General features: G+C 32.8%; 2 protein-coding genes across 2 annotated transcripts; both read right to left on the minus strand.

Annotated features, from left to right (window-relative positions):
• Positions 1-13,957: 13,957 nt before the first annotated feature.
• Positions 13,958-17,447, minus strand: LOC106327566 (calcium-dependent protein kinase 8). The gene is made up of 9 exons (XM_013765736.1): positions 17,211-17,447; positions 16,379-16,917; positions 16,075-16,198; positions 15,832-15,975; positions 15,200-15,352; positions 15,016-15,131; positions 14,769-14,939; positions 14,449-14,679; positions 13,958-14,325 (listed from the first exon to the last, which is right to left on the minus strand). The coding sequence occupies exons 2-9, from the start codon at positions 16,889-16,891 to the stop codon at positions 14,173-14,175; spliced, it is 1,605 nt and encodes a 534-aa protein (XP_013621190.1). The 5' UTR covers positions 16,892-16,917; positions 17,211-17,447; the 3' UTR covers positions 13,958-14,172.
• A 950-nt stretch (positions 17,448-18,397) lies between these two features.
• LOC106324680 (translation initiation factor eIF-2B subunit gamma) lies at positions 18,398-21,325 on the minus strand. Its single transcript, XM_013762639.1, has 13 exons — positions 21,188-21,325; positions 20,997-21,092; positions 20,817-20,894; positions 20,457-20,537; positions 20,148-20,367; positions 19,997-20,055; positions 19,823-19,872; positions 19,653-19,740; positions 19,319-19,558; positions 19,131-19,223; positions 18,956-19,060; positions 18,748-18,864; positions 18,398-18,668 (listed from the first exon to the last, which is right to left on the minus strand). Exons 1-13 carry the CDS (start codon positions 21,251-21,253, stop codon positions 18,603-18,605), a joined length of 1,359 nt encoding a protein of 452 aa, XP_013618093.1. The 5' UTR covers positions 21,254-21,325; the 3' UTR covers positions 18,398-18,602.
• Between the last annotated feature and the right edge of the window lie 111 nt (positions 21,326-21,436).

Below are 21,436 nucleotides of genomic sequence, written 5' to 3' on the forward strand. Positions count from 1 at the left end.
AAAAAAAAAAAAAAAAAGAGAGAACTGAAACCAAATCCTATCTGAACCGAAGTATATCGGGTATCCGAATGTATCTGAAATAGATATATATATATATATATATATATATATATATATTATTTTTAGATTTAATGTATATAAAAACATCCAGGATATATTTGATACTATTAAGTTGGTTTAAATATTTGAAAATATAAAATCAAAAGTAAACTTCTAAAATAGTTAAAGTATACTCAAAACACCAAAAATAATTAAATTAATTATTGATTCTCTATCCAAATATTTAAACCAAACCAATTTATATGTTAACTATAGGTATCTGAAATATGTTATTTAAATTTATATGTAATTTATTATTTTGTTTATAGATTTTAAGAAATTTAAAGTATATAATGAATTTAATTTTTTTTTAAATAATTTAAATGGGTTATCTGAACCCGAACCCGAAATTCGGAAATATCCGAATGAGGCTAAAATATTTGACCCCGGAAACCAGAAAACCAAACAGACTCGAACCGAACTCAAATGGATACCTGAACCCCCACCCATAGTCACTATTATATATAATATATGTGTCATCGTATAATTAATCGTATTTTATATATACCATCATATAAGTAATCATATATTAATAGTATTTTATACATACCATCATAGAAATAATCACATATATTATATTTTTAAAATTTGATGTGAAATGATGACAAAAGAAAACTTGATGTGAAATATAAGAACTATAATTTAAGTTGGTATGTGAAATTAGACGTTGCATTATATTTTTTTCATATATATTGAAAACATTATTTTATTAATGTTGAAAATATTATTTTATTAATGTTTATTGAAATATTTTAGTAAAATTCAAGTATGAATATATATATATATTTTTTTGAATCTTTTTAATATAAATCAACTTTAAATTATTATTTTTGATTTGATATATGTATATAAAGTTGAATTTTGGTTTCTACCTTCTAGCTTATCTGTTTGTTTGACGTCTTACATGTCAATCATTTTAAAAATAAGCAGATTGGATTTTTACATGTCAATCATTTTAAAAATAAGCAGATTGGATTTTTACATGTCAATCATTTTAAAAATAAGCAGATTGGATTTTTACATGTCAATCATTTTAAAAATAAGCAGATTGGATTTTTACATGTCAATCATTTTAAAAATAAGCAGATTGGATTTTTACATGTCAATCATTTTAAAAATAAGCAGATTGGATTTTTACATGTCAATCATTTTAAAAATAAGCAGATTGGATTTTTACATGTCAATCATTTTAAAAATAAGCAGATTGGATTTTTACATGTCAATCATTTTAAAAGGTGAGGTAAAAGGTGCTCTGGAGAGAACATTGATTAGACTACATATAATTTATCAGTTTCAATTTTAAAAAGCTTCTTTCAGTTGTAGAGATCAATATTAGAATAGTAAACAATATGCCATACGCCATTTATGTATTTTGATAACAATCTCTAATTTTTAAATAAATTAACTACTTCTATATGGTTATTACTAGCTTCTTCTGGTATTGATTCTCGTAAAAATTTTAGTTCCATCAACTAACCATCACCAATCATATGATTAAATGAAAATTATTTTTTAAAAAACTTTTTAGATCCAAACATAATGCTGTCAAAGTATCATAACTAAAAATTTCCAACAAATATAATTTTCTATTAAAATCTTTATAAAATTTATTCATCTATAAATATTATTAAGAAAACAAAATTAAAATATATCCTTTTAAATTGGATGCCATAATTGATCCATGTATAAATTCATATGCAAGGAGAAGCGGAAGGGTAACTGCAATGGCATAGACGTTGTTCTAAACCACTAGGGGACTTGTGGTTCTCACATTTACTACATTGATCAATAATGTGGCTTTTCTTGGTCTTTTTCTTGAAATCCCTGAGGCAACTTTGTATTCCATCATTTCCACATTTCCCAGGAAAAAAGTTTCTCTGCTGACACCTGTTAGAAACAGCTTTTGCTTCTAGTGTAGTATATCAACAAAGAAAAAAATTATATAAGAAATAAGAAAGTCAGTTTTTCTTCTGATAATGCAGAAAATTGAAAATCAGGTTGCTATATCTATATTTCACAGATTATTAATCATAATATATATTAATGTATACCTTCAGGATAACTCAAAACGAGCATCAAAACAACACAAGAAGCAATGAATAAAATAGGAGACTTCATGGTTCAATATCTTATAAGAGATAGCATAAACAATGATTTGTGTTTTTGTTAAAAACATTTGTTCCTAACGCTTATAATATATATACACAACAGAAAAGATAAAAATAGTTTGATTTATTAAACTTGTCAAAAAATAGAGCAAAGTCAACGAAATTAACGTGATCAGCCATTTGCATATTTTTATACTAATTTTAGAAACTACAAAATCATAATTGACTATGTCAATTTGAAGATGAAGAAATTTACTGTATCAAACAAATATTTTCGTGAGAGATAGTTTTTATGTTGTCACATATATTAAAAATAATAATATTATTATTATAAATATATACTTTTATTATTATTTAAATTAGAATTAATACTAATTCAATAAGCTCAACTGATTTTTAAAATTAAATAATAAAAACCAAAAAATACTATTTAAAATTTCTAAAACCAACATCTAACCGAAACGAAAAAAATACATGTAGTTGGAGAAAATACTACTTTATTCAAAACATTCATATTGATTGCCAAAACTACCTCAAACCCTCCCCAAACAATAGATCAATCCCATCAAACATGGAATGCCTACAAAACTAGAACCATATAATAAAAATGATCCTCATTACTAAATAATGCATGTGTGAGTATCTGTTATTACTGCTTTGTCAATATCAAGTCTGTTATTTGCTAACAAAACATACTAAGAAACGAATCTGCGCGAATGCATACACATATAATTTTTTTGCTAAAAGTTTAAATTGTGTGAACTTTTTTTTTGTCAACAACTTTACAGACTCATATTGACTCTGTGATCCACACCGGGAGATCTTGATCCATGTGAACGACGAAAGACGTTTGCTTTCTGGCACTGCGTGCTAGGTTATCCGTCTTTGTATTTGCGTCCTTGGTACATAGATAATCTCTGATCGGATAAAAATCTCTTTCAGGCTCTTAATATCTTCCAAATAACTTGCAAAAGCTGACAATTCTTCTGCTTCCGAAACCATCTTCACCAGTTGAGAACAATCCGTTGAAAACGTAACCTGAAATTGTCATAAGCTTCTCATACATTCCATAGCCCATAGTAGCGCTTCCATCTCTGCATGAAGGGGAGATAGAGTAGCCCGTACATTCCTTGCCCCTATCAAGCCCTCAAATCTTTCTAAAGTACTGAATCAGCCCTGACCAAAAAAAATATCCTTCTTTTTCCAGGATCCATGTGTGAAACACCATCTTCCGGGAATTGACGGAAGAGTCGTAACCTTTACCTGTGGTACCGTCTTATGTTTATTCAAAATATGTGTCTCAGTCCAGAGTGTAGATTTCGTTGCTGCCAGTTTAAGGGTGTCCCGAGGATTCATTTCCTGGTACAAAGTATATTTTGGGACCAATTTTCCAAATAATCCTATAGCTGAAATGGTGCAAATAACTTTTGAATAATTTATTTTCTTCAACCCTGGGTTCCAATGGTGAATGTTACTTAAGTAATTTTATTTTAGGGGCCAATATATTTTTTTTTTTTTGCATCTGGGCCAGCCCAGGCACGGCCCTGCATCTTTTCATTTTCATCACTCTCTGTCCGTCGAGTGTGCGATTCTATTTATCAATTCAGCAGCATGATTTGCTTGCGGTCTGTAACTTACACCATTAAAAACAGGTGTGCTAGTCCCGTTAGTAAAACTGGGAAGGTGTTTGGGCCATCAGGTTCGGTTTCTCGATTGTCATGACGGTTTAATGCGTTATATTAAGGGGCAACGTGATCAAGGAATGGAACTAAACGGATTATGATAATGAGACTTGATGGTCCGAGCTGATCCCACGGGTTAGGCAGGTAATCTTTAATAATAAACGGTTTCTCGATTGTCTTTCAACTGCATGGTTTCATTGAAACAATAATTGAGTTGCATAAGATGATGAGACATATATAATACAGGTTGCACAAAAAAAAGACATATTGTATAATGCTTTTGTGCGTGGATGCTCTTTACGAGGACGTTTTCATGCATTACAAACGAGAATTGATTTTGGTTTGCACCCAAAAATGGTTTATATGATAAAATATGAAAATGAAATGAGCAAAATTATGGACTCTTACAGATAATATCGCTAAGAGCACCCTTAATGGTGGGATGAAAATGGAGTTTTCAATAATAGAAACTAGATACGGACCCGCGCTATGCGCAGATATCATTTTCATTATTTCTTCATAATTTTTTTAATATATAATATTATAGGATTATGAAATTTGTGGTTTATATTTTAAAAAATACATTTATTTGGAATATAATTTACTTTCTACTTGTATAATCTTGGTGTGTGTTTTAATCTTATAGATAGATTATACATGGTGTTAATTTTTAATGTTTAATGCTCATATATGTAATAATTTAGTGGTTTGACTTGGTTTTTAATTCTGAAATAATTAATTTTAAAATATATCTTTTAATTTAATTTATATAAAATAGTTTATTTTAAAAAAATTTATATAAAATAGTTTATTTTAAAAAAATTGTATGTTTAATAATACTAACCAAAATTTTTTTAATCTAATTAATAAATAATGTGATTATACATAGGTTTTAAAAATATTTTTAATTATTTATGTACGTTTTAAAAATACAATAAACCCCATAAAATATTTTATAAATTGCTAAGATCCGTAAATATTCAAACTAAATTAAATTTATGTGTTTATGGTTCAGGTCCAATATAATCAGAACTTGATTTTTCCAAAAAAGACTTTAAAGCCCAATAGTATAACATATTATAAGAAGATTTGTGTATTATATTGTTCTTCTAGTAATAAATACATAACCAAAGTAGAACCACTGCGATGAATTATGGAGAATATGCTTCAACATTCGACATGCCAGACTTTTGAAATAGACTGTAAGAAGCTGATCGTAATGATTAAAGAGCCTTATGCTTGGCCAAGCTTTGCAACAAAATTTGAGAGGATAGAGTCTCTGCAAATATGCTTGCCGGACTTAAAGATCACTCATATTCCACGAGCGCAAAATTAGATTTCTGATTCTTTAAGTAGGACCGCAAAATTTTTCTATAGAGAGCTTTGTTTTATTGGTTTTCTATTTCGGTTTTGGTTATTCAGACTACCTCAAATTTGAGTAACAGAATAGTCGTTCGTCGTAAAAATAATCCATAAGTGAAGGTTTAGTATAAATCTTCGTAAAAATAGTATAACATATTATAAGAAGATTTGTGTATTAGAATAATATTTACTATAAATCTAATTTGTTATGTTCATAATAAAATGGCCCTACTATCGATCATCATAAATTATTGTACATCTTCACTATATAATAATGTTCATGGTTATGAAAGTGAAACTTAACCGAGTGATCAAAACGACATGTTGATATCAAGGCACAACATACCAGTTAAATTTAATTATATGGGTCATCATAAATTATTGTATAAAGAAGAGCGTGTATATTAAATGAACCGTATGTTAAGTGATAACATGTTGAATAAGTCCAAAATTAAAATATCAGACGGTAGAGTTTAATTAGGACTCTGTTTTAATATAGTAGATATTAAAATTTTGAAAAAAGAGAGATCTAATTATATAAAAAAGAAATTCTCACAATCCTCCTCAGCCACGTCATCAAATAGCTTCTTCTGGGTGTGACATGTGTTATCATAATCAATCTGCTGCGTTTCATTAAATCCTATGTGCAATTCATTTGGGATTTTCTTATAATCGGGCTTCGTGTTAACTTAAGTCGTATGTGCAATTCGTTTTGGGCTTTCGTTATTTTTGGGCTTTTGTCATCTTCGCCTATATGAAGCGCCTGTGTTTCCATTCTGTGTTAGACCCGTGTTCTTGTTATTCGCCTCTCCAGACTCCATTGCCATTAGGGTTTCACAAGCGCTCTTTCATCTTATTCTTTAGAGTACGAAAGCATACCAGTTACCGAATAATCCTCTTAAAACCCTTCATTAATCTATCACACACAATCTATATTCAATGCGAGTTCAATATATATAAGAAAAATACAATACAAAGCTTAATTTCAATCACCAACTTAAGTTATGATTTTTATATTTCACATAAATATTTTAAAATATAATATATGTGATTACTTATATGATGGTACATATAAAATACTATTAAATATATGGTTACTTGTATGATGATACTTATAAAATACGATTAATTATATGATGATACATATATGATATATAATAGTGACTAGGGGTGGGTGTTCGGGTACCCATTCGGGTTTGGGATGGGTCTGTTTGGGTTTCGGGTTTTTGGGATCAAATATTTCAGCTCCATTCGGATATTTCTAAATTTTGGTCTGGGTTCGGTTCAGATCTTTGCGGGTTCGATTTGGATTAGAATAACCCATTTAAACTATTTTTAATTTTTTTAAACTCATTTTATACTCTAAATTTCCCAAAATCTGAAAAGAAAATAATATATTACATATAAATTTGAATAACATATGTTAGAGTACCCAAACTTAACATATAAATTGGTTTGGTTTAAATATTTGGACAGAGAATTAATAATTATTTTACGCATTTTTTATGTTTTGAGTATACTTTAACTATTTTAGATATCTATTTTTGATTATTTGTATATATTTTCAAGTATTTAAACCAACTTAAAAGTATCATAAATATTATGGATGTTTTTATGTACATTAAATCTAAAAATAATTAAAATATTTATAAGTATATAAATCTATTTCAGATACATTCAAATACCCAAAATACTTTGCTTTGGATCGAATTAGGTTTCAGTTCTCTAAATACCAAAATTTTGAATAATTCAGATATTTAATTAATTTCTATTCGAGTTTAGTACTACTTTTTTGGATCGAAATCGGTTCGGTTCTTCGGGTTTGAGTTTTTTTGCCCAATCCTAAATAATGATATAAAAACAAATAGCAACATATTTTTGAAAAATATATCCGCTCGGGCGTGCAAGTCAAAATCTAGTTAAAATTATAATTTGGAAAACTGAAATCAATTGACGAAAAAAAAGAGATCATTACTTGACATGACTTCAGTGTGTATCTAACATATATATTGTCTTAAGCTAAATTTTAAATCTTTGCCCTTACATATTTTATCCAAAATTACAAAACAATTAAAGAAAAATAAAATGTTCACAAAACAATTGAATTTCATCAAATTTTGTAAACACTGAAAATTTAGAACACTAAAAATATAGTCGTCTTGTATTTTTGCTTGCAAAACCATTCATTAACTCATGTAATCAAATTCAACAATCATAGATGAAAAAATCAAGCCCATTTAATCTTTTTGTGACAGACTAGATTTTGATCCGAGCCCGCGCGGATGTATTTTAAAAAATATATATTACTATTTGTTTTTATGTCAATATTAGGGCTGAGAAAAAACCCGATTCCAAAGAACGGAACCGAAAGTAGTACCAAACCAGAACTAAAATTGATTAAATATCCGAATTATTCAAAATTTTGGTATTTAGAGAACTGAAACCAAATCCTATATGAACCGAAGTATATCGGGTATCCGAATGTATCTGAAATAGATATATATATATATATATTATTTTTAGATTTAATGTATATAAAAACATCCAGGATATATTTGATACTATTAAGTTGGTTTAAATATTTGAAAATATAAAATCAAAAGTAAACTTCTAAAATAGTTAAAGTATACTCAAAACATTAAAAATAATTAAATTAATTATTGATTTTCTATCCAAATATTTAAACCAAACCAATTTATATGTTAAGTATAGGTATTCTGAAATATGTTATTTAAATTTATATGTAATTTATTATTTTGTTTATATATTTTAAGAAATTTAAAGCATATAATGACTTTAATTTTTTTTAAATAATTTAAATGAGCTATCTGTACCCGAACCGAATCCGCAAACATCCGAACCGAACCCAAATCGAAATTCGGAAATATCCGAATGGGGCTAAAATATTTGATCCCGGAAACCAGAAAACCAAACAGACTCGAACCGAACTCAAATGGATACCTGAGCCCCCACCCATAGTCACTATTATATATAATATATGTGTCATCGTATAATTAATCGTATTTTATACATACTATCATATAAGTAATCATATATTAATAGTATTTTATACATACTATCATAGAAATAATCACATATATTATATTTTTAAAATTTGATGTGAAATGATGACAAAAGAAAACTTGATGTGAAATATAAGAACTATAATTTAAGTTGGTATGTGAAATTAGATGTTGCATTATATTTTTGAGAAAAAGACAAAAATAGCACTAAATCAAATTTATGTTCCCAAACTAGCACTCAAGGTCAAAAGTCACAAAAATAGCACTTAATGTTTTATCAAAAGTCACAAACTTAGGGTTTACAGTTAAAAGGTGGGGTTTAGGATTTATAGTTTAGGGTTTAGGGTTTAGAGTTTAGGGTTTAGGGTTTAGGGTTTATAGTTGAGAAATGAGGTTTTGGGGATAAGATTTCAAATTTGGAAAAATAAAAAAATTAAAATTTTCAAAGGATAAACTTAGAAAGGTGCTATTTTGGTCATTTTAGTTTTTGAGTGCTATTTTTGTGATATAAACTTAGAAAGGTGCTATTTTGGAGATTTGCCCTATATTTTTTTCATATATATTGAAAACATTATTTTATTAATGTTTATTGAAATACTTTAGTAAAATTCAATTTTTGAATATAAATCAACTTTAAATTATTATTTTGATTTGAAATAGGTATATAAAGTTGAATTTTGGTTACTACCTTCTAGCTTTTTTGTTTGTTTGACGTCAAAGTATATTTTTTCTCTTTTCATTTGAAGGCTTTTAAAACCAAACTGAACGATAAGTGCCGCAATAAGCAAAACCTAATTACAGGTTTATATCTCCTTCGATATTAAAACCCAAAACAAGATAGCAAAACGTCTCTACAACACGGTCACAAACTACACACAAAGACGATGAAGAAACATACGTTTGTAAAAAAAACATAACCAAAGATATCTGAAAGACAAAGAAGTAGTATGAAGCATCAAAAGCAGACCTGTATGTCCCTGTCTTCTTCTTCATCTTCAGGAGCTAAAGATTTCTTCTTTGATTCATTAACCATCTCTTAGAACTTATTCATCTCCTCTTCGTCAAGCTCAGGCTCCTTAACAGATTCTTCAAGTTTCGCCTTCAGATCAGTGCCAGAACCATCGCCTGACAGCTTCTTCCGCCTCCTGCTCTTTGACCTGCTACGTTCTTCCCCAGAAGCACTAATGTCGCTGCTCTTACTCCTATGTCCTCGCTTCTTTGTACTACTTGTGCTTCTTTTCTTCTCCTTACTTGTTCCTCGTCCCCTATCTTTCAGCTCGATCATGGCGTCGTCTTGAGAAGCGTGGAGAGGAGGAGACAGTGGAGGAGGAGTCGGAGATGCGATTTGAATAAGAATTGACGTGTTGATAAGCAGATTGCTTCTTCAAGATTTTTACATGTCAATCATTTTAAAAATAAGCAGATTGGATTTTTACATGTCAATCATTTTAAAAATAAGCAGATTGGATTTTTACATGTCAATCATTTTAAAAGGTGAGGTAAAAGGTGCTCTGGAGAGAACATTGATTAGACTACATATAATTTATCAGTTTCAATTTTAAAAAGCTTCTTTCAGTTGTAGAGATCAATATTAGAATAGTAAACAATATGCCATACGCCATTTATGTATTTTGATAACAATCTCTAATTTTTAAATAAATTAACTACTTCTATATGGTTATTACTAGCTTCTTCTGGTATTGATTCTCGTAAAAATTTTAGTTCCATCAACTAACCATCACCAATCATATGATTAAATGAAAATTATCTTTTAAAAAACTTTTTAGATCCAAACATAATGCTGTCAAAGTATCATAACTAAAAATTTCCAACAAATATAATTTTCTATTAAAATCTTTATAAAATTTATTCATCTATAAATATTATTAAGAAAACAAAATTAAAATATATCCTTTTAAATTGGATGCCATAATTGATCCATGTATAAATTCATATGCAAGGAGAAGCGGAAGGGTAACTGCAATGGCATAGACGTTGTTCTAAACCACTAGGGGACTTGTGGTTCTCACATTTACTACATTGATCAATAATGTGGCTTTTCTTGGTCTTTTTCTTGAAATCCCTGAGGCAACTTTGTATTCCATCATTTCCACATTTCCCAGGAAAAAAGTTTCTCTGCTGACACCTGTTAGAAACAGCTTTTGCTTCTAGTGTAGTATATCAACAAAGAAAAAAATTATATAAGAAATAAGAAAGTCAGTTTTTCTTCTGATAATGCAGAAAATTGAAAATCAGGTTGCTATATCTATATTTCACAGATTATTAATCATAATATATATTAATGTATACCTTCAGGATAACTCAAAACGAGCATCAAAACAACACAAGAAACAATGAATAAAATAGGAGACTTCATGGTTCAATATCTTATAAGAGATAGCATAAACAATGATTTGTGTTTTTGTTAAAAACATTTGTTCCTAACGCTTATAATATATATACACAACAGAAAAGATAAAAATAGTTTGATTTATTAAACTTGTCAAAAAATAGAGCAAAGTCAACGAAATTAACGTGATCAGCCATTTGCATATTTTTATACTAATTTTAGAAACTACAAAATCATAATTGACTATGTCAATTTGAAGATGAAGAAATTTACTGTATCAAACAAATATTTTCGTGAGAGATAGTTTTTATGTTGTCACATATATTAAAAATAATAATATTATTATTATAAATATATTCTTTTATTATTATTTAAATTAGAATTAATACTAATTCAATAAGCTCAACTGATTTTTAAAATTAAATAATAAAAACCAAAAAATACTATTTAAAATTTCTAAAACCAACATCTAACCGAAACGAAAAAAATACATGTAGTTGGAGAAAATACTACTTTATTCAAAACATTCATATTGATTGCCAAAACTACCTCAAACCCTCCCCAAATAATAGATCAATCCAATCAAACCCGAACCAAAATTCGGAAATATACGAATGAGCTTTACAAAAGAAAAGACTATAGCAAATGAGAAATCGTGTTAACAATATTAATAAAATGTATATATTGAATAATTATGTTTTTACTGACTCAATATTTATTTTATTTCATGTATTTAGAGATTTATTCCAACTAAGCCTTTAAGAATAAAGAAGAATTGTATGTAGACGCGTTTGAGATCCCTTGCCCCTCCAGCTAAGGCTGTGAGAGGGATGTACACACCAGGTTCATCTTGTCCGGGTCGTGCCTCGATACAAGCTTTTTTAAGCATGTGCTCGAGGGCCAACAGGTACAAAGTATATTTTGGGACCAATTCAGCAGCATGATTTGCTTGCGGTCTGTAACTTACACCATTGAAAACAAGTGTGCTGGTCCCGTTAGAAAAACTGGGACGGTGTTTGGGCCATCAGGTTCGGTTTCTCGAATGTCATGACGGGTTAATGCGTTAGATTAAGGGGCAACGTGATCAAGGAATGGAACTAAACGGATTATGAGAATGAGACTTGATGGTCCGAGCTGATCCCACAGGCCAGGCAGGTAATCTTTAAGCCATGTCTTTCAACTGCATGGTTTCATTGAAACAATAATCTTTCAACTGCATGGTTTCATTGAAACAATAATTGAGTTGCATAAGATGATGAGACATATATAATACAGGTTGCACAAAAAAAAAGACATTGTATAATGCTTTTGTGCGTGGATGCTCTTTAAGAGGACGTTTTCATGCATTAGAAACGAGAATTGATTTTGGTTTGCACCCAAAAATGGTTTATATGATAAAATATGACAATGAAATGAACAAAATTATGGATGCTTAGAGCATGATTACCGCTAAAGTGGGTTTAAGGGTTTTTAAACAAAAAAAAATTTGTCTGAAAAAAAAAATTAAAAATGAACCAATCACGGGTCGCCACGTGTCAGTAGGACCTGCGAACAGTACATGAAACCAGCAAAAATCGATCCTTATTTGATCACTTTTGTTACCGGTTTTTTGCTGATTTGTAGGACCCACCACTATTTTTTTTTTGTAAAATCCTCCTTAGAAACGAGCGATAAAGATGGCCTTACAAATAATAAGAGCACTCCTGGTGGTGGAATGAAAATGGAAATTTCAATAATAAAAATATTAAAAATTAGAAAAAAGAGAGACAATTTATAAAGTAAATAGACTTTTTAGAACTCACACTCTTAATGATGGTTTTTTTTTTTGTAACACAAACTTCCATTAAAATTAAAACGAGAATTCGGCCAAAAAAACACTGAACTTTACGGAAATTGCCAAAAAAAACCTGGACATATGAGCTAGCCAATAAAACCGTGAATTTTTGTTGACTTTTTTAGTTTATTAAGAAACTTACGATTGACTGACCAGATTAACACACCGTTAACCGAGTTAACAGATAAATAAGCGGATGTTAATTTTGGGTGTTAAAGTATACGACGTCGTTTCATCTCTTTGTCTGATTAAAGGCAAACGACGTCGTTTATATAGCTTTGTTATTAAAAATATGAGTTTCCAACGGCTCGAACTCGTGTACTCGGGTTTAATGGTAGGGGTTTTTGCCACTGAGCTAGTGGACTTTGCAATAGATTTACGAACACAGTTTGTTTTATTCTCTTCGAATCCGAGTTAAAAGACAAATGAAAAACGACGCGTTTTATATTGCTTTTTTATTAAAAGATGGGCTTCCATCGGCTCGAACTCGTGCACTCGGGTTTAATGGTAGGGGTTTTGCCACTGAGCTAGTGGACTTTGCAATAGATTTACAAACACTGTTTCTTTTATTCTCTTTGAATCTGAGTTAAATGAATCAAAAAGAAACGACGGCGTTTTCACCTCTGATTGGTATAAACCCTAAATTCCCAAAATCATAAATCCGGTTCGCGATTCAAGCTCGATTCTCTTCGATCTCGTCCTTAAGAATCTCGATTCTCACTTTTCTTTCTTCGAGTATCGCATGATGAGTTCGGGTTGTGAGGATTCGTCTGTGAATACGATGGGAATTCGTGGTATCCCGGAGCAATGCGGATGTGGTCGAAGAACTGGGATATACACATCAAAAACTGGGATATCTCACATTTACCATCTCCTCACATCACAAGAAAAATCCCCAAATCGATTTGAGAAATTAGGGTTACATTCAAACACGGGTTTCGTTTTGTTTGATTTCAATAAAACACATCTTTTGATCAATAAAAATAAACATGTGTGGTAATCTTCCGAAAAGTCCACTAGCTCAGTGGCAAAACCCCCTAAGGACCACGAGTGCACGGGTTCGAATCCAGCCAACAACTATTTTAATTAAGCAAAACGACGTCGTGCTGAGATTTTGTCTTTAACAAAACAATTGGATGAAACGACGTAGTTTCACTAAACGACACTAATTAACGGTGAGTTAACACTGTCTTAGCTGTTGGTTAACGGTGTGTTAATCTGGTAAGTCAACCGTAAGTTTGTGAATAAACTAAAAAAGTCAACAAAAGATCTGGGTTTTATTAGTCAAGCTCGAGTACTGGTTTCTTTTGGTAATTTCCGCAAAGTGCAGTGTTTTTTTTTGCCGATTTCTCAAATTAAAACCCAATGGTTTGCCTCTTTTAAAAATAAATCAAATATAATTACACTAAAGTACTAATATAATTATGTTAAGAACCACTAATGGGTTTCTTAACCGTTGTAAGTGCTCTGAGTATCCAAACAATATCAAAAACAGTCAGAAAATTTAAGACAACATCTTCATATATCGTTAAATCGCTCGCTATTCAAGTAACTAAAGCATTCGAAAACCCTGATATAACATATTATTGTGGAGAAACAACGAAAGAAGACTGACATTTTTCAAAGAATACTGTTTTTTTTTTTTTTTTTTTTTACTTCTTTAAGAGAAACATCAACAGAACCCTTTACTGCTTTTGAAAGACCCCATGCTTTCTCATGTCTCGCCTTCTAATTGCAATGAACCATCTCTCATTAACTTTAGGCTCAAACTATTGAATCTTTCCCTCGAATACTGCCTCGACGCTTTCCTCCAATCCGTCCCAGCTCTCATCATCGCTGCAAACTCTTCGTAGCTTATTCTTCCATCCTAATCATCACCAAAAAGCACAAAGGATCAACACAAGACTTGTACAATTTCTACTAACCTCTCCAAACTACTAGCTTTGCATTTAAGAATCATTCAAGACTTCTCATGTTTTGGGGTGGTTACCTTGTCGGTGTCAACATCTTGCATGATGGCTGCAATAACCTCCTCACTGCTAGTATCTACCTCATCATTTAACGCCTCCCGCAGCTCCTCGATCTCTATGTAATCGCTCTGGTTCTTATCAAAAAAGCTAAACGCCTTATGCAAGTGTTCGTCGTTCGCCATCTTCTTAAGATGCACAGAGACGGCCACAAACTCGCCATAGTTTAAAGTCCCGTCCCCATCTACATCAGCCTGCACACACAAAGCAAAAATAAAAAACACTTTCAAATACATGTTGCTTGATGAAGGCAAATAATACAACAGAAGTTTTTTTAACTTACAGCTTCCATCAAAATCTGTAGATCAGTATCAGGTATCTGCTGCTGTCCGAGTTTATGAAGTCCATGTTTAAGCTCCTCGAGGTTAATCTTCCCCGTCTTTTTACTGTCCATCATCTCAAAAGCTTCCTTAATGCCAGCTACTTCCTCCACTGACAAGTGTTCGGCTATCACCTGAAATGGAGCGCAAAGTAGTTTCACATTATTTCCTCTAAATAAAAGGTTTACTAAGCTGAACAGAATCACTTACCCGTAGAGCTCGTTTCTTGAGCTTGTTCATAACAGAAAACTGTTTGAGCCTTGCTTTCACCGTCTCACCGAGCGAAACATTTGGTGCCTTCTTAGCATTTTGTATCCAAGGATGTTCTGCAAGGTATATTTGTTCCATTAGTAAACAGATTTTGGAAGCACAGATGTAAATAGAAAACGCATACCGAGTACTTCTGCAGCAGAAAGGCGTTTTTTGGGGTCAGGTTCGAGCATCCTTCTCACAAGGTCTTTGGCAGTGTCAGAGACTCTTGGCCATGGATCCCTCTTGAAGTCGATGACTGATCTAATAATCGCCTGAGCCACTCCTTGCTCAGTCTCTATACAGAAAAAATAAACAATATCATGAGAAGAAGACTCAAACGTAAAAGAAGTTAAGCAAATACTCCTTCTCTGTTTCATATTATTTGATGTTTTACTCCAATGCACAAATATTAAAAATAAAATACTAAAATATAATTTAAATTAATTAATTTAAATATAAATACGAATAATAAAAACACAAATGGTTGCACAGTTTTTTGATAAAGTTAAAGTTATCTAGATTTGTGTAAACATCTCATATTGTGAAACAATAAAAAATCCTCAAAACTGAAAATAACTAAATAAGGGAGTAAAACTTCAAAAGAAGTCACTAGTGAACCGATGAACCATTGTTAACGTCAGGATACTAAACCATCTACTAATGAAACTAGTGATTCTGCAGTTAATTTTCTATGCATCCATGGAAACTAAAAACACATGAATTTTATATTAAAAAAAAAAAGACCAAGACTATAAGATAGAGATCATAACATACCAGCCCAAAAAGGTGGGACACCACAGAGCAAGATATAAAGGATAACACCAGCACTCCAGATATCAACCTCAGGTCCATAATGTCGCCTAAGTACCTCTGGGGCCATGTAATAAGGACTTCCAACTATCTCATTGAATCCCTCACCTATTAAAAATTTTGAAAGAAAAAAATAAGTAGAGTAAGCAAAACAAAAATATTTATCAAAGTCTGAGACATAGATAATTGACTTTATGTGATCTATACCAGGCTTAAAGAAGACTGATAATCCAAAATCTATGGCCTTAAGTGGCGAATTCTCCTTTTTATTAGCAAATAGAAAGTTCTCCGGCTTTAGATCCCTATGCATCACCCCATTCTTATGACATATCTGCAAATTCCAGAAGGTGTAGAAGTTAGAATCACTACAAGCATTACACTGTAAAGGCAAGCACTGAATATAGACAAACACGCAAAACCTTAAGCCACGAAATGAAGACGAACAAAGAACTTTAAGACCGAATAAGAGGCAAAACGGAACAGCTAGAAAATGAGAAAATTAGAAAGTAACCTGAACAACTTCAAGGATAGTCTTCATCACAGCAGCAGCGGCACGCTCAGTATAATGACCTCTAGCAACAATCCGATCAAACAGCTCACCACCTTCACACAACTCCATCACAATATGCACCGCATCATCATCCTCAAACGCATCCTTAAGCGTCACTATATTAGGATGCTTAGGCATATGCTTCATGATCTCAACCTCCCTCCTAACATCCTCTATATCCACAGCCGTTCTAAGCTTCTTCTTCGATATAGACTTGCACGCGTACTTCTCCCCCGTTTTGATATCAGTGCACAGGTAGGTAATACCGAACTCTCCTCGACCAACCTCGCGGCCTAGATCGTACATGAGGGATATGTCATGTCCTGTTGGGTCTTTTAGAACGGAGAGCTTGAAGCCGGTTCCGGATCTGTTTGTTGTGGTGTATGCTTCGCTGTAAAAGGGGTTGCTTTTGGTGTTTGGTCTTGAAGCTTTGGTCTTTGTGTCTGAGCCAGGGCTTGCGCAACAGTTTCCCATTTTTTTTTAATCGAATCTGAGGAGTCCTGAGATTTTTTTCATCAACAAAGTAAATGAATGAACCCACAAGCTCTAATAAGGAAAGATTGAAACTTTATTAATAATCTCTTAATAAAAATGTAAACTTTAAGCATAATAAAGCAAGACAATCAGATTTGGTGAATGGAGACATACAAAAACAAATGATAAATGGAAAGCATCTAACAAACGAATCTAAGAACCATAGAAGCTGAAGAGCAGAGAGAGAAGTAAACCCTAGCAATTGAAATCAGGTGAAAACCAAAGAAAAAAAAAAGACGATACTTGGGGATACACAAACCTGGGAGCTTTGACAAAGAGAGGTGAATCGGCGGGAGCAACGGGGGAAATAGAGAGAGGAGAAGGAGAAGAGTCAAAGTCTCCCACTTTCTCGAAGGAGAAGAAGAGCAAAGGGACTCTTTTTCTTCTCTATCGTCGAATTAGAGAATAGCCCATTGCAAAGAGACGGTCTCACACGGTCACAAGCAAGACTCGCCACCACTCTGATTATTATTGTTTCTGACTCGATAGTACTTTCACTTTGTTTTCCAATGAACAATACATGTGTTGAAAAGAGTTTGATGTTTGGTTTTTTGGATGTTAGTACAAACCAATAGATTACAAATTACATTGGTATACATGGTTTCATAAAATTGATTTCTAATTGGAGGCGAACTTCATACATCTACACATAATTATCAAGGATAATAATACTTAGAATCAGTCAACAATATATATATTCCTCGTTTCTCAAATTTTAAATGAAATAGTTATTTTATTAAATCACTTGCTAAAACAATTATCACATTTTGAAAAGTAAACGCATACATTAATATAGACTAGTACAGATATATAACTCGTTGAACAATGAAGGATATACAATTATTTATTTGGTGGAAGTGGTTTTCATAATTTTAGAAATCTACTTTGCGAGAGCAGCTCCAATGCTGATCTTTACGAAAAAATCCTTAGCAACAAATTATTTTTATAATATGTGGGAACCAAAAAATTAGGAATTTGTGCTATAATTGTATTTTGCAGTCCGTAGGTAAGGAGCATTTCGCTGCCGGGTTCGTCACTGTGCGTAGATCCCATCGCCGCGTGAAAATCCGCGATTGACTCCTTTTTTCTTTTTTTTTATTTTTTTAACTGAAAAAAAAAATAATAAAACAATATTAAAGACTTAGCTGAGTTATCGAGCCATGAGTAACACGGTTGTGGATGCACTCAAGAATTGATAAAGCAAGACGTGTAACCGGTGCAGACCAAACAATCTCTATAGTTTCACTCTTTAGGGCCTACGACTCTTCAGGCCTCTCACATAGACAAACAACACATGAAGTCACTTACAAATTAAACAGGCTGTACTTGATAATGATTACTCCTATCCTATCTCCCATCATTATAGGAAGACTTGGATCAGGGGTGTGTGTAAATAAAAAGGCTGTATATGTATGTCTTCTTGATGTAATCATCTCTATGGACAACTACCAAAAACAAATTTTAGATCTTACATGAAAGTGTTTCGGTACAAAAATAGTTTCAAGGCTTCATCAAGTTTGAGTTTGAACAGCAAAATACCAAATCCTAACAACAAAACATAGCAATGAAAAATCTCACTCTTAAAAGCTCAACAAAACCTGACTTCTCACTCTTCTCATCACCGCTCTGCTCACCAAACGAATGAATGCTATCATTTTCTGGCGAAGGTCTCTCCCTTATGCTCACCCCCGGCATAAACTACATAGCCTGCTTCCACCTATAAGCAACAATTGATGTTTTGATTAGAGAATCGATAAAACCACTGTTTATTACAAAAACTGAAGGGAGTAACGTACTTGGCAGTCTCTTAGAGCAACACGCTCTTGAAGCTGCGCATTGCTGCAAATCACTGAGCCTTGTATTGAGCATCCGTCTCCTATTGTGGCATGGTCCATCACAACTGAATTAACCACCTGTCACCCACATACATACACGCAATTCAGTTTAATATCGAAATGTACACAACTTTTAGCTGGCTAAAGTGTGTATAAGCTCTCTTGTTACCTTCACATTGGAGCCTATCCGGCAATGTCTCCCAATTACGGATCTTTTGACACTGCATTTATCACCGACTTGAGAGCCTTCTCCAAGCATACAATGAGGGCCAACCTGCAACCCACAAAATGTTACTGAACATCACGACTTCCAGAGCAAATACCCAAACATGTAGATGACGTACTGTGGTTTTTGATCCAAGCTCAGCTGATGGGTGGACAATGTTGTGATGAGATGAAAATGTGTATCCGGATAGGTGGTTTGCGTCACCAATAACCTGCACAATTTTGAGTAGTTGCGGATGTCAACTGAGAAAAAAAAACACTATAGAAGGAACCATGTGTGGAGCACATTCATGAGCAAACAACTTACATCTCTGTTTACATCCATGAAGGCTTGAATGCTATTTAACCGGACGCAATACTTACTTTCATCCGCTATATAAACACAGCATTTATAGGTCTTTCGGCTGTTCAGGCCTGATTCATAAACTTGATGAAAGCTTGGCAAAGATGCGTTGGAGAGAATATGAGACAAAACCACCTCGTTGTTCTGCATATTATTCTTTCCATTGTCTTCTACAGTTTTTTCGTCAGGGAAGACCTCTGATCTCTGAAACTCAACAGCAGAAAAACATCAAAATGGTAACAAGACAAATGGTATAATCTCCATTATTTTTAATTTGCATGGACATTATCCAACTAACCAGCTGTGTACGAACAAGATATGGGAGTACATCCTGTTTTAGGCTCCGGAAAGTAGGTTTTTGATCCAAAACTTTCTGCAGGACTGATCTGTGAGACACAAGACAAAATAACATAATGAGTGTCGACAGATTAAAACTAATTTCTAAGCAGGAAAGCATGTCCGACCAACCTCTTGAAGGCATATATATGAGAGTCCATGAGATCTGATCGAATTTCCATCTAGATCAAAAATGAGAAAATGATAAAAACTGTACTATAAAATTTATTAATATACGAATCTCTATACAGTTAGAAGACAAACTGCATTGTAGGTAACTAAAAGCATACAATTAGAGAACATTACCTTGCCAGCCGCACAGAGAATGCTCTTTTTAATTCGGGTATCTTTCTTAATCTCAGCCGCTATCACAATTCAGAATGGAAACAAAACAACAGGTTCAAGCATTTTGTTGCCTTTCAAGAAACAAAAAAGAAGCAGAATTCAAAGTAGGGACCTGTTGCTATGTGTAACAAGAATTGTTTCGAGGAATCAAGCCCTATGATATCATAGCAAGCAGGTTTCTTGGTTTTATCTTTCCCGCCAGCAACCCCGGATTCTGATGGTCCACTGACTGGCTCAGCACAAAGCATTGAAGTAACTGATGCATCGTGTCTTCTATGAGTGGCGGCGACAGCACCAGGAGAAACATCAGAAACAATGTCTCCACTTACAATCTGCGTTCACGAAAATAACTAACAGTTAGCTAGAAGCTCTACAGTTACACAAAGCAAAAAAAAAACTAGACAACTTAGTAGTAGCTAACCAGAATGTCTTTGGCAGTCAAGTGGTGTGCAATCGCCCTGAGGGCTCCAGCAGTTCCAACATTCTCAGCAACAGCAGCAACCTAAAGTAAGATATCCAGTTGAACATTAAGTAACTTCTCAGCTTTTCAAACCAATAATAACCTCAGGAGAAAGCCTTGAGAAAAGCTATTAACCATAGGTGACACGATATACCTAATCAAACCAAAAAAACTCAAATAGTTCCTAGTGTTATTGTACTTGCATCTGCTTCAAGTTAACAGTTCATAGCTATAACTTCTTCTGTATTCTATTTGAAGCACCAGTGTTGCTATGAAGCAATAGGCTCCATCCATAAAATATCACTATTCCTAGATGAATACCTCAACATGTAAACGATCAACGCAGGCAGAAGATATCCATCCACCGACTTTCAGAGCAGCATCTTCTCCTTCAACAACCTGTTTCCATCAACCCCCAAGCGAAAAAAAAAATCTAAAGTCTCAACCAAAATCATTCAATCTAAGCAAAAAGCAATTGTATGAAAGGATAATAAGGCGTACGACGATCAGATCCTTGAGATTACTACTCTCGAGCAGATCCAGAACGTAAGATAACACCGGACGATTCGCCACGGGGAGAAGCGCCTTAGGGACTTCCTGTACAGCAGAAAAAGGAGATTAGCTATATCAGCCTAAGCTTACGGAGAAAGACTGTGTTTGCAGATGAATGAGAGATATATAGAGAGAGAGACCTTGGAGACTAAGGGCTGAAGATTACTGGAGAAGCCGCCGGCGAGAATCACAACCTGAAAATCCATTTTTCGCAACTGAATTTGACGGAGAGAGAGAGAGAGGAAGAAGAGGTTTTCGCTTTCTCTGGGGTTTTGTTGGTTTTGAGAACAGTAGTAGACGACGATATCAAACCCGCTTGTTTAGTTAGAGTCTTCCCTGTTAATCCGACGTCGTTTGTTTGGTCTTTTGGTTATCGTATTTTAATTAGA

Source organism: Brassica oleracea, chromosome C2 (genome assembly GCF_000695525.1).
Source record: "Brassica oleracea var. oleracea cultivar TO1000 chromosome C2, BOL, whole genome shotgun sequence".
Taxonomy (NCBI): Eukaryota; Viridiplantae; Streptophyta; class Magnoliopsida; order Brassicales; family Brassicaceae; genus Brassica; species Brassica oleracea.